General features: G+C 47.1%; 1 protein-coding gene across 8 annotated transcripts; it reads right to left on the reverse strand.

The window, feature by feature from the left end:
- Positions 1–667: 667 nt before the first annotated feature.
- On the reverse strand, positions 668–8,194 carry Vgll2 (vestigial like family member 2). 8 transcript variants are annotated; one of them, XM_020153930.2, is made up of 4 exons: positions 7,904–8,194; positions 5,423–5,732; positions 3,101–3,619; positions 668–896 (listed from the first exon to the last, which is right to left on the reverse strand). In XM_020153930.2, exons 1-4 carry the CDS (start codon positions 7,982–7,984, stop codon positions 727–729), a joined length of 1,080 nt encoding a protein of 359 aa, XP_020009519.1. In that variant the 5' UTR covers positions 7,985–8,194; the 3' UTR covers positions 668–726. The 8 variants fall into 8 exon arrangements, with proteins under 8 accessions (XP_020009519.1, XP_020009518.1, XP_020009517.1 ...); XM_020153929.2 differs by having other exon boundaries at positions 3,101–3,622; XM_020153928.2 differs by having other exon boundaries at positions 5,423–5,735.
- Between the last annotated feature and the right edge of the window lie 3,014 nt (positions 8,195–11,208).

Genomic DNA, 11,208 nt, shown 5'->3' on the forward strand with positions numbered 1-11,208 from the left:
TTTGTATTGATATTTTTCTGCTTCAATAATGCACAAGGGCAATTTCAGCATAACACAAAATATGTCTCCTGGGCACTTTAGTGAAGGAACACAAATAACTTTGGCATCAACAGAAAAAAAGAGAGGACTATCAACTTAATAACCTTTCCCTGTTTGCCTTGGAGGAGCTCTGGCTTCACAGCACTGCTTATTAAAATATAGAATAACCATTATTTAAAAAACACTTTTAACTGATGACTCTGCTATCTTGAGTCTAGAATATAAGAAGTAATATTAATTCCCTTTTGGAAAATGGTAACTCTGTATCTGACTGAATGATCTATAGGTAGTGCTCTGTGCACCATCTCAGCTTCAAACTCCTTGAATGCTGATAGGTAAGCCCTTAGCTTAGGCAAGCTATGGTTTCTTTATCTGTGAAACGTGTGTGTGTGTGTGTGTGTGTGTGTGTGTGTGTGTGTGGCGGCGGGCGGTGGGGGGGTGGTGAGGGGAATACCTAACTTCTTATCTCCAGATTAGATGTGAGGGGGAAAGGAGGTAACAGACTTCATGGCACATTTAGAAAAAGTGTGTGTGTATCTCAATATTGCTGACATCAGATCATACTACTATAAATTATTTTATTGTACTGAAGAACTAAGACATTTTTATATGAAACAACACAGTGAGCTCATAGTAAATAGACATCTTTAATGTTCATTTCTTCTTCCTCATCACCTTCAGCTTTGTCTACACATAGACCCCTTCCCCTGTCCCAACACGAAAGTGACCAATCACAACCACAGAGACTGAGAAAAATATTTGCGGTGTTGTTGACTCCATGGGGGCATTTTTTCCTCTTGTGATGATTTCTAGTTCCTTCTCACAGACACAGTTGAGGGCCTTCTTGCATTGTTCATCTGGAGAATAGAGGGAGGGACAGGATTTGTGGGAGAGAAGGCAGAGCAGGGTTTCTTCTTTCATCATAAAATGTTCCTTATAAAAAGATGATATATACATATATATATATAATATATCCAGCGCAACTGCAATTTTCTGCCAAACACTGGGAAGTACCACCTTGGTCGATGTATTTCTGGAGTTTTAAACAGTTGTCCTATAACAGCTGCATTTCAGTAAGAATTGGGCAGATGGCTCCAGATCAGCCACTTGCCACTCACATTCAAGCTGAGGCTTCCATGTTCACAGTCCAAAGGAATACATGTATCTTTGTGTTTGGAGTGGGTGTTGTGAGGGGAGATGTGCAAGGGAAGGAGCTGGAGGTTGAGCCACGAGGAAGAAGGAATTGGCTTCTTTTTTACTTCTCTAACACAGTCTTTGCTGCAGATACAAATACATTTTAAAATCTGAAGATACTGACATCAGTAGTGCTATGATCACACTACCTACTGAAATAATTCACACCAAAAGGTCTCTTTTGCTTTCCCCTGTTAACCAAGAAGTCTTATAATATCAGATCACCAGACTAAGCAGTCTCACCACAGGTATTTCCAGTGATTAAAACATTCAGAATCTTGGATCTGCTCTTTTGGCAGAGAGATTAATTTTAGATGACATTTCTGTAAATGTGGTTTTTAATTTTCCCAATAAACCGAGAAGTTTGAAGTCTGCCTTCCCCCATGTCCTCATCCAGGAAGTGAGAGGCATAGATGCTGAGCCTCCAGGGCTGGTCAAAGGGAAAGGGGAGGGGAAACCCTGGGTCAGCAATCAGCTCAGAAGGGATGCACCACAGAGGGAGTAGCGACGAGCTGCAAACCAAGATCAGAAGCTGTTACAAACCCACTCCATTTCAGCTCTGGGTGTCACCAATTGCACTATGTAGAGACCTACAGGGAAGAAGGTGGGCTGTCTAAAACCAGTACAGATCCTTGCTTTTGTCCTGAGGTTGTAAACCTGAAAATACAGAAAGGATGAGAAAGAGAGAGGGAGATGAGGAGAGAGGGAGAGAGGGAGAGAGAGGGAAAGGGAGGGAGGCAGGGAGAGACAGAGAAGAAGAAGGAAGAGGAGGAAGAGGAGGAGGAGGAACAGGAGGAGGAGGAAGAGGAGGAGGAGAAGGAGAAGGAGGAGGAGGAGGAGGAGGGAGGAGAAAGAAGGGGGTGGGGAGGGAAAGCAGAAGATATTTAAGGAAAGAGAAAGATAAACACCACTGTTTTATTGTGAAAGTTACAGACTTCATCTAAGGGGGCAGGGTGAATGGTGAATGAAAGTAAAAGCAAATAGAAAAGTTAAATCTACACCTGATGGAAGAGGAAATGTGCACAACTATAAACCAATAATTGTACTTACTGCATAACTTTCTAAAAATTGCCCCAAATAAACAACTCCTCCCCAAATCTTTGAACGTACCCTTCAAATTTAACTAAGCCAAAGATGTAGCATCTCCGTATTATCATTAAAATCATAATCTTTAAGTTTGACATTTGTAAGAGACCTATTTAATTCAATTTGCCAATTAAGCTGATGTAAGAGTCACATAACTGTCTAGATGACAAGAGGCCACAGAGGGTTTTAAAGTACACTCTCAGCAGGTAACTCTAGATCACCGCTGTTCAATAGGAGAACAATGCATTGGCGCTGCAAACATAGTTCTGAATTTGCTAGTAGACACATTGAAAAAAAATAAAACGAAACAAATGAGATTTAATGTGTGTCCAATAGGCAACTGCTTAACATATTTGAACATGCAAAATCGATATAAAATATTATCGAGGTGCATTTTACATTCTTTTTTTCACAGGTTTTGAAATCCAGAATGTATTGTGTACTAACAGCACATTCTAATTCGTCCTAGCTACCTAGCAAGGGCTCTGTAGTCACATGTGGCTAAGTGGCTTCGGTACGAGAACAGCGCAGACCTAAATTTCCACCGAATTTTATTAAAAAAAAAAAAAGTCGTCTGTGACATTTACCAACCAGGATTAGGGCAAAGTCCTACTTTCTAATCCCGCCCACATTGATGGCACCGAGTCTATCCCCTGAAACAAAATCTCGGCCACATTGTCCCTCGGGGTCCCGGGCGAACTAAGGGGATCTAAGGCTCAGCCTAGGGTTGGGTACTGTGCCTAAGGGGCTGTGGGGAGACCACACTCCCTCCTCCGCTTACCTGAGTCCACGCCGAGGCCCAGGCCCTGGGTCACGTCCCCCGCGGGGCTCACGAAGGGTCCCCCGGGCGATGCCCATGCGCCCCCCGCCTGCTCGCCCTTCGTGGCGAGCTCGCAGGGAGGGCTGGGCGCGGGCGCTGAGGCGGGTGCGAGGCGGGCGGGGCGGCCGGAGGCTGCAGGCATCAGCAGCGGCCCGTAGCGCGGGTCGAAGTGCGGCGCGTAGACCTCGTGCACTGTGGAAGGCCGCGGGTAGGCAGCGGTCTGTGCGCCGAGGGCGCTGCTCAGCGCGTAGGGGTGATGTGGATGCGCGTGGTGCGGGTGCGCGTGGTGCCAGGCATCGGCCGCGCCCTGGTGCAGGTGGCCGTGCAGCGCGGCTGGCGAGTAGGGATCCGCGGCAGCAAAGGGAAGCTCCGAATGCGCGGAGGTCAGAGGGCTGCCCAGCGGGGTGGACACTGGCGCCTGGTATGCGCTGTTCCAGAACGAGGCGGGGAAGCTGCGCTGGCTCATCGGGAAGGAGCCGTCTGCTGGCCGGGAGGCGGAGGGCAAGAAAGGTAAAGAAGAGCGTGTCACTGCGGCGAAACACGAGCGCCGACCCTACCCGCACCGCCCGGAGAGCCGAATGCTTGGCGCCCGCAAATGGCGGGAAAGGCGCGGCGTGGGGCGGACCCGCAGCCTCAGCCCATGGGGCTGTGCCTTTCTAAGGGGCTGCTGCAGATGAAAGCCAGGACTGGGCACAGGAGGAAGTGGGGCTTCCTCCGATTTTGCAGATCGATCCTCAGTGCAGAAACCCGCAGAGTGGAGGAGAGGAAGAGCACAGAGGTCCTCTCCCCCTGTCCAAATTTTGGGGAGCAGGGAGCTTCCCTCACCTCCAGGCCAAGCTGACTGAGCAACTTCTGCTTTGACTAGGCCTCGCTTTCCCAGCTCGCAGACTCTCAAGTTTAAAGATCCCTCTTCCACTTTGGTCCGCCGCCTACCGATCTCACTATCCCCTCTCCCACTGACGTTTTACGAAGTCTTGCTATTACTAGTTTTCTTTCTAGATATCTTCTTTCAAATATTTTCCCCAAGAACTCAAGCAAAGTTGCAAACTAGGCATATTAAAAGAGCAGCTGTGTTATTTGCACAGAGGGACATGAAGGGGCTGGCTTTTAAACGTAAGTTTTAATTAACAAATTTTCTGCATCAAAGTGAGGACGCCAGGAATAATAATAGTAATTATTATTGTCACTATCACTGTTAACACCTAGTGCATGGCAGCATTTAAAGAGAACAGTGTCGAGATCAAATTTGCTTTCTTTAATAGAGACGGAAATTTTTGGTGCATTTCTTTTGGGCAAAGCATCTCATCTACGAGAGAATTTAAAAATGATTTTAAAATGCATTCTAAGTACTTAGTGAACTTTTAAGAGTATTTAGGCAACTAGAGGATAAAAAGCTTATGTATTTAAAATTAATGTTTGCGAGCTTGTCTAAGGATAAGGTTTTGCAAACTTTCAGACACTTTTAAGGAAAAACAAAAGAAGGATAAAAGTTGCTGTCATTTCCCCCCAAATGGCAAATGTAAACAAATAAAAATTTGTTTTCTTTCTTTCTTTTTTAAACAAAGCCCTCATTTCTCAGCTTACTACACATTGAGAATTAAACTCAGTGAGCAAGTTTACTAAATGGTTTCCCCCACCTTTGCGTTATTGGTAATAAAGGGAAGTTGCAATTACAGAATGGAAGAGAGATTTAATTGATTCGGGCAAGAAACCATTGTCCTAGGCTAGATTAAAGCAGTGCTTTGTTTTTTTGAGATTTCTCAAGCAATTGAAAACTGGTGAAAGAAATATGTTGGTTTTTGAAGGCATTTCCCAGCACATTTGCTTGTAGGAGAGTCTGGGAACCTTTTTTCTGAACAAATTTTCAGAAACTGGGAAAGATCCGGTGTCCCTGGGTGTTGGAAATCTCACATTTCCATGGCACATTTGCATACATTTTAAGAGTCTTCTAGCCTGCTCTGGGGATGGTAAGGAGGGGTAGTGTTATTCTAATTTTAGAGACAGGTAAATAGTGACCTCAAAGAGGTTAAGAGACTTGACCAAGGTCATATTGCTAAGAAGTGGTGGAACCATTACAGAAACCTGGGCCTTCCAGTTCCAAGGCTACTGTGTCCCTCACAGGTCACTGCTCTGCTCTGCATCTTACCCTCCCCCAATGCTCCTCCTTCACACCTTCTGTAACACCTAGTGCTTTTAAAGTTGCATGGCTTTGGGTAACTGGAAGGAGACCTCAGACAGAGAGAGCCTCCATCCACCCTTGCTTCTAGGTCCCCATCCTCTTACCTCGCCAGGGCCCAGAGCTCCTTGGTGCTTTGCTGCTGGTACAGCTGGGGGAGTAGCTGCTAGGCTGGCTCAGTGCCCTACTGAAATGTTCATCCACCACAGAGCTGATATCCCCCTGGAAATAGGTGAAGAGGACGCAGCGGGAGTTGATGTACTCTGCCTCTGGTGGGCGCTCTTTCTCTGGGCTGCCTTCTTCCTCTTTTATACTGGCTGGAGTTTGACTGGAAAATGAGGAGCTGCCACTGCCACTGCTGCTGGGGCTGGCGTTGCACTCCTGGGCTTCCTGCATTTTGGAGTAATAGGCTAGTTTCTGCTTAGAGAGAGAAAGAAAAAAAAAGCTAGTTTAAAAAGAAATAGCAAATTGAGTTCAGGCAATTCTTTCATTCCAGTCCCTCAGGTATCCATGGGAAAACTGGCATCTGCACTCAAGGCTTGTGCCTGACACATAAAACCAGCAATTGGGGGGGCAACACAATCAGGGCAACACCCTTCCTTAGAGGAAGACTGATACCTCTGTGTTCCCAGAGTTGCTGCTGGGCCACAGGGAAACTGCTCCTAAGATGTTACATGGGTGAAAGTTCCAGAATACACTCAAAAAGCCAGGTTATGAGCTGACCTCAGAGACAGGTTTGGGGCATATGTATTTTAAAAGTCGTACTCCAGAGAAAAAGGGCACCCAAGTCCAGTTAGCACCTGTCTGTTCCCTTCCTGAGAATTCAGGGCAGAAGTGTAAGATGAAAGATTAAACATCTTCATGATGAAATAGAAAAAAAACAAAAACAAAAAAACCCACTGTACACAACCAGGAATGTAAGGGAAGAATTGCCACAGAACATATGAAGGACTTCTGTTTAGTAATGAATGGAGAAAACTGTCAGATAATGTTGTGAGTGGGTATCATGATCATTTTAATAAGTGTAAATTGATATTTGTTTACTCATAAAACCTCCATTAAAAAAATCTCAGTTTTTAAACAGATCTTTTAAGTAAAGAAAAGCTCTCTATTCACATCAAGGAAGAAGTCATGAAATGGAGTATGAAGAAGATTATGATACTAGTGGTGAGGCTGGACAAATTGTGATATCTGATAGTAAAATTTTAAAACAAGTGCAGTCTCTGAAAACATTTTCTTAGAAATGAGCAGTGGACTGACTGCAGTGTAAACACATTCTGCAGGCAGAGGTGGCTTGCAGTGGGGGAGGGCAAGTCATACAAAAGTGAACGAGATTTTAATGTAATAGCTTGGTCCAGGGTCCAGGAGGAGAAAGGACCTACCTCTCTCTTCCCTTCAGTAGTCCCATTTTGGGATGGAGCTCCTGATCTCAGAGGCTGGAGCCAAAAGATCATTTAGCAAATTTTGCTTCTTAAATGCTACGTTCCCACCTGGCTTACAATTGGGATTTCTAATGATTCTTAAAATTAATATGGAGATTACAAGTTCCAGATTAGAAAGTTTAAAAGAGGGGAGAAAACTAAAACAAAACAAAACAAAAAACCCTACCTATCCCATCATTAATTCTCCAGAAAATGTCGGAATAGACCTTTCTTGGTGAAAGCATTGATGCAAACACTGGGGTTTAGTTCAGTTTCCCAAAGGAGTCCAGGTCCTCACTTTCTAATCTGGCCCAGACCCCTACAGCTCCAGGTGTGCGCTTTTGTTCTTTTCCTGGAATAGCTGCTGCCTCAGCTAAGGTCCTACATTGTAAAACTAGACGCAGCCCAAGAAAAAGAGAATTTGGCAGAATTAAACAAGACTTGAAGAGTTTGTAGGACCAGGGTTAAGTGGTCCTTAAAGTGAATCTGTTGAAGGCAGGGCTGCCCGACTTAGCTACTCCTGCTTGAGAAAGGCGAAGCTCACTTCGGCGGGTCAATCGCACACTAATGATACAATTCTCGAACTTGGCAGAGCAAAGATCATGAAACCAATGCCTTCTGTGCCGTGAGTCTTGTAACGAATTCGCTGGTTCTGGAATTAATTCAATTAATCTGAGAATTGAAATGGAAGAAATTATTCCTGAGATAAACTTGTAGGGGAAGAAGGTGTGGACATTTGCATTTCAGAAAGAAAGACTGGCTTTTGTTTTCTGTTTTGTTGACATTCTCATCTTTAGGATCAAAGTCTGGTTTTCTCTGAGTGAGCTTTGACCAAAGCTCCCTGCACCCGAACCAACAGACTCTAAGACGAAAATCCAGCCTGTGCCATCCTCCTCTGATTATTTCGGGGAAGGCCTGGGTGCGCCCTAGCCCTGCTTAACTGACTTCCCGAGAGAGCAAATCAGCGAGCTAAGGGGGTTAGCTAATTGCACAACCAACCGGATGGCAGCGCGGGCAATCCTCGCATCCTGGCGGCGCCCGCTGCCTCTCCGATGCCCGGTACGCACAGAGGCGCCGCGGACCTTGAGGTACCCGTTGTGCTTCGGCGAGCCAGAGGCGCGACATCGGTCGCAGTGGTCCGGGTCCGGACCCGGAGGGGACACTTACCTGATGGTAGGGGGTGTAGGCGGCTGCGAAGTAAGGTTGCGGAGGACCATAGACTTGGTACATAACATCCAGACAGCTCATGGCTTCCCGCAGCAGAAGCGGTTAAGTTGGTTTTCATCAACTCTTGCTCGGAGGAGCTCAGGGATGTTGCACGGGCGACGCTTGGGCCCGAGCTCTGGAGTCATTGGCGGAGAAACGAGTGCAGCGCGCTCTGGGGCTTGAGATCCCGCGGCTCCCTCCCTTCCCACTCCTGCAATTCTAGCCGGGGCCGCGCTCCCGGACAGAAGTGGCTGGGCTCCGGCTAGTGGACATTTAAACCCCACGTCCCGCGGGCGTGCTGACGCCACTCCCAGGCTGTGAGGGGGAGGGGGCAGTGGGGGGCGGGGACGGGGGGGGCCAATGGAGAGCGAGGGACGCCAGCTCAAAGGGCTGAGGGTGTGCTGTCCCGTGCTCTCTCGCCGCAGGCGTGTGGCGGAGACTGCGGTCTAGGGAAGATGCTTCCTTAGGCTTAGCACCGCAAGGAGGAATTTCCTAGGCTAAAATGGGCGAGGAGGAGAGGAGAAAGAGACAGAGACTGAAAAGAATTGAGGCTCTGAGAAAGAAAGAGAGAGAGAGAGAGAGAGGAGAGAGAGAGAGAGAGAGAGAGAGAGAGAGAGAGAGAGAGAGAGAGAGAGAGAGAGAATCGGGGAAGGTCTGGTGGAGAGCCCTGGCCTCACACAGATGAGTTGAGTGTGCGTCTAGGAGTGGCGAGGTCCAGCAGGTTCTCTACTCTTGGTTCCTGATGATGTTTAGGGAAACTCCTCTGAGAGTTCCCTAATGGATCTGGGTCGTCCTGGGAGCGGAGGAGCTCCCTTTGTGGGGAATTGACAATGCCTCACCAGTGACCACTTTCTCTGCTCCGCCTCTTTTTGGCCTTCTCCAACCGGTTCCTCTGGCTGCCTGCTCCCACTCTCCAATTCCCCTTTTTTGGGCTGCTCCTTTCTGTGTCCTAAGGTTAGATCCCACTCATTTCTCTTTGATGAACTCCACACGAACCCATTCGGTCCGGCTAGACCGCGCCCTACACCATGCTGCTCCTGCTGTGAGCTGCTTTCTAGGAGTCCGGGGAGCTTAGGACACCTGGCCCTCCAGATGCGGGTCTCCTCCGCCGGCGTCCTTTAAAGATTCGGTAACTTATTGAGACCAAGACTGGGTGGTTCTAAGAGACATTTAGGCACTGCAGGCAGGTGAGAGAGGGCGTCCGCTGCCTCTGTAGCCCGTGATAACAAAAACTGCGGTGCTGGGTTTCATTTTAGAGAGGTGAGTGTGCACTCCAATTGGGAAATTCGGGCCGAGAGCTCAGCTGGCTCGGACCTCCCTCCTGCAACTTTCTCTGTCCTCCCTAGTGCCTCCCCTGGGAGGGGATGCTACAGGCCTACAAGTTTAGGAATGAATTGAGACAGCTCTCCCCACCCCCACCCCCGCCCCGCCGCAGCCCCCCACACGGTTCGGGGCAGAAGAGACCTTACAGGGATAGTGGTGGGAGGGACTTGGTGGCTTGGGGCAGAGACTGGACAATTGCAAGCCAGATACCAGGAAGGGGCAGCGTAGATAGACGATAGCGAACTTTAGTAACTCCCCAGTTTAAAGCCAATAGAAACTTTTACATCTATTCTCAAACTATAAATAAAGCTGTGAATAAATGCATTCTTGAAGATACTTATGTTCAAAAGTGAATATTTTAAGTCAAAATGTTTACCTCATTAATAAATGGGCAATGGTTCCATGACTCCAACTCCGTTTCTAAATGGTGAACCATCCTGAGCGATTTAATTAAGTACAATGTAATCTATTTTTAATTAAAATAAAAATGAAGACAGTCCCCTTGCGCAGTTTTACGCAAGGCTCTTTTTAGGGACTGGGCTGTCTGGTGGCTGTGGTGTTCCATAGCCTTCTGACGACTCTGCCAGTCGCGCAGATTAGCCTTCCCACCTTCATTCCCACCAGGTGTTTCGGAGTAGGGGCATAACAGCCTGTCAGCTTTTCTCTTGGGCAGAAGCAAACAGTCACCCCAAAAGCCACAATCCCCTCTCTGGATGTGGAGATGGAAAGCGCAGGCCCAGGTCTTCCTTGATGACGCCTGCTTAGAAGAGAGGTTCCGCCCAACATCACGCTGGGCTTTTGGACTCGAGCGAGCCCGCACGTCCTAGGACCCGTCTAAGCACACCTCCGGAGGCCAGGTGCCCAAGTAGTCGCTGCTCGCAGGACGCAACACTGCCAGTGTGCTGCTCCTCCACACTCAGGACCCCATTTTGATCAGATCCCGCAGTCCATCCTTGAACTCAAGAGGTTCCACTCCTTCCCGCACAGCCTTTCCGCTCAGCCTTCCCGCTCTCTTTCTCCTCCTGCTCTGCTCAGCTTAGTGGAAGCCCAGGCAAAATTTCCGGAGTGAGGGAGAAGAAGACCCAAGCACTGACTCAGCCAAAGCTAGGATACGCTGTGCTGGTCTTCACTCACCACCAAGAAGCTACTTCTATCCCCAATACCCACTGACAGTGACTTTATTATTATTAGTTTATTTATTTTATTTTGGTCAGCCAGAAAAAATCGTGACAACCTCTCCCAGTAAAGAGCGGTAGTTATTTTCGAAAAGAATTACAGGAGCAGCGATTCGATTTTGTAAGAATGAAATTAAGAGAAAGTGAGTCTAGTTACTCAAGGCTGCTTTTTGTTCATATTCCCCATTATTCTCTTACCTGAAACAGTTTTTTTTTAAATGTTACGAAGGCTAAGTTTAAAGGCTCATAGGGAATTGGGTCAAAGGGCAGTAATCTTGAATTTAGGCAAGAAAACATTCTTCTCCCCCCAAACTCAAAATGAAGAAAGAAAAATAAAAAGCCTGGGAGTCTGAAAATACACCCCTAACTTGAAGCACTCTCAGTCTTTTCCTTAGATCTGAAAAGTTATCATTTACATGTTTGGGTGGTATTTCTCACCTTGAGATCTCCTCTTGTCCGTGGTGAAGCAGAAAGAAAAACTCAGCTAAATGAACCCCTCCCCACTCTGCTCCCAACCCATTCAAGCCAGGACATTAACAGAGTGGAAATCAGATTTTGATTCAGAGCCTTGGGATTGCGGTACAGGTTGAAGGAGAACACTGAGAAAGTGTTCTTTTCCTTTTCCTTTCTTGTTCCCTCCCTTACTTTCCTTTTCTTGAGAAAAGACCACACCAATAAAAATTAAAACTTGCCAGGATTTGGTTGCCATGGACACAAGAATCAACACTCCCAGGAAAAGAAACTGTTACCAATCACGTGGAACTGCCT

This window comes from Castor canadensis, chromosome 1 (assembly GCF_047511655.1).
Source record: "Castor canadensis chromosome 1, mCasCan1.hap1v2, whole genome shotgun sequence".
Classification (NCBI taxonomy): Eukaryota; Metazoa; Chordata; class Mammalia; order Rodentia; family Castoridae; genus Castor; species Castor canadensis.

Excerpts from the sequence above, each read along its gene's own strand:
- Vgll2 (XM_020153927.2), bottom strand. The coding sequence starts at position 7,984 with ATGAGCTGTCTGGATGTTATGTACCAAGTCTATGGTCCTCCGCAACCT. Across the intron at positions 5,736-7,903 it reads CCTACACCCCCTACCATCAG|CAGAAACTAGCCTATTACTC; the intron begins GTAAGTGTCCCC and ends TCTCTCTCTAAG. Across the intron at positions 3,623-5,422 it reads GAGCTCTGGGCCCTGGCGAG|CAGACGGCTCCTTCCCGATG; the intron begins GTAAGAGGATGG and ends CCTCCCGGCCAG.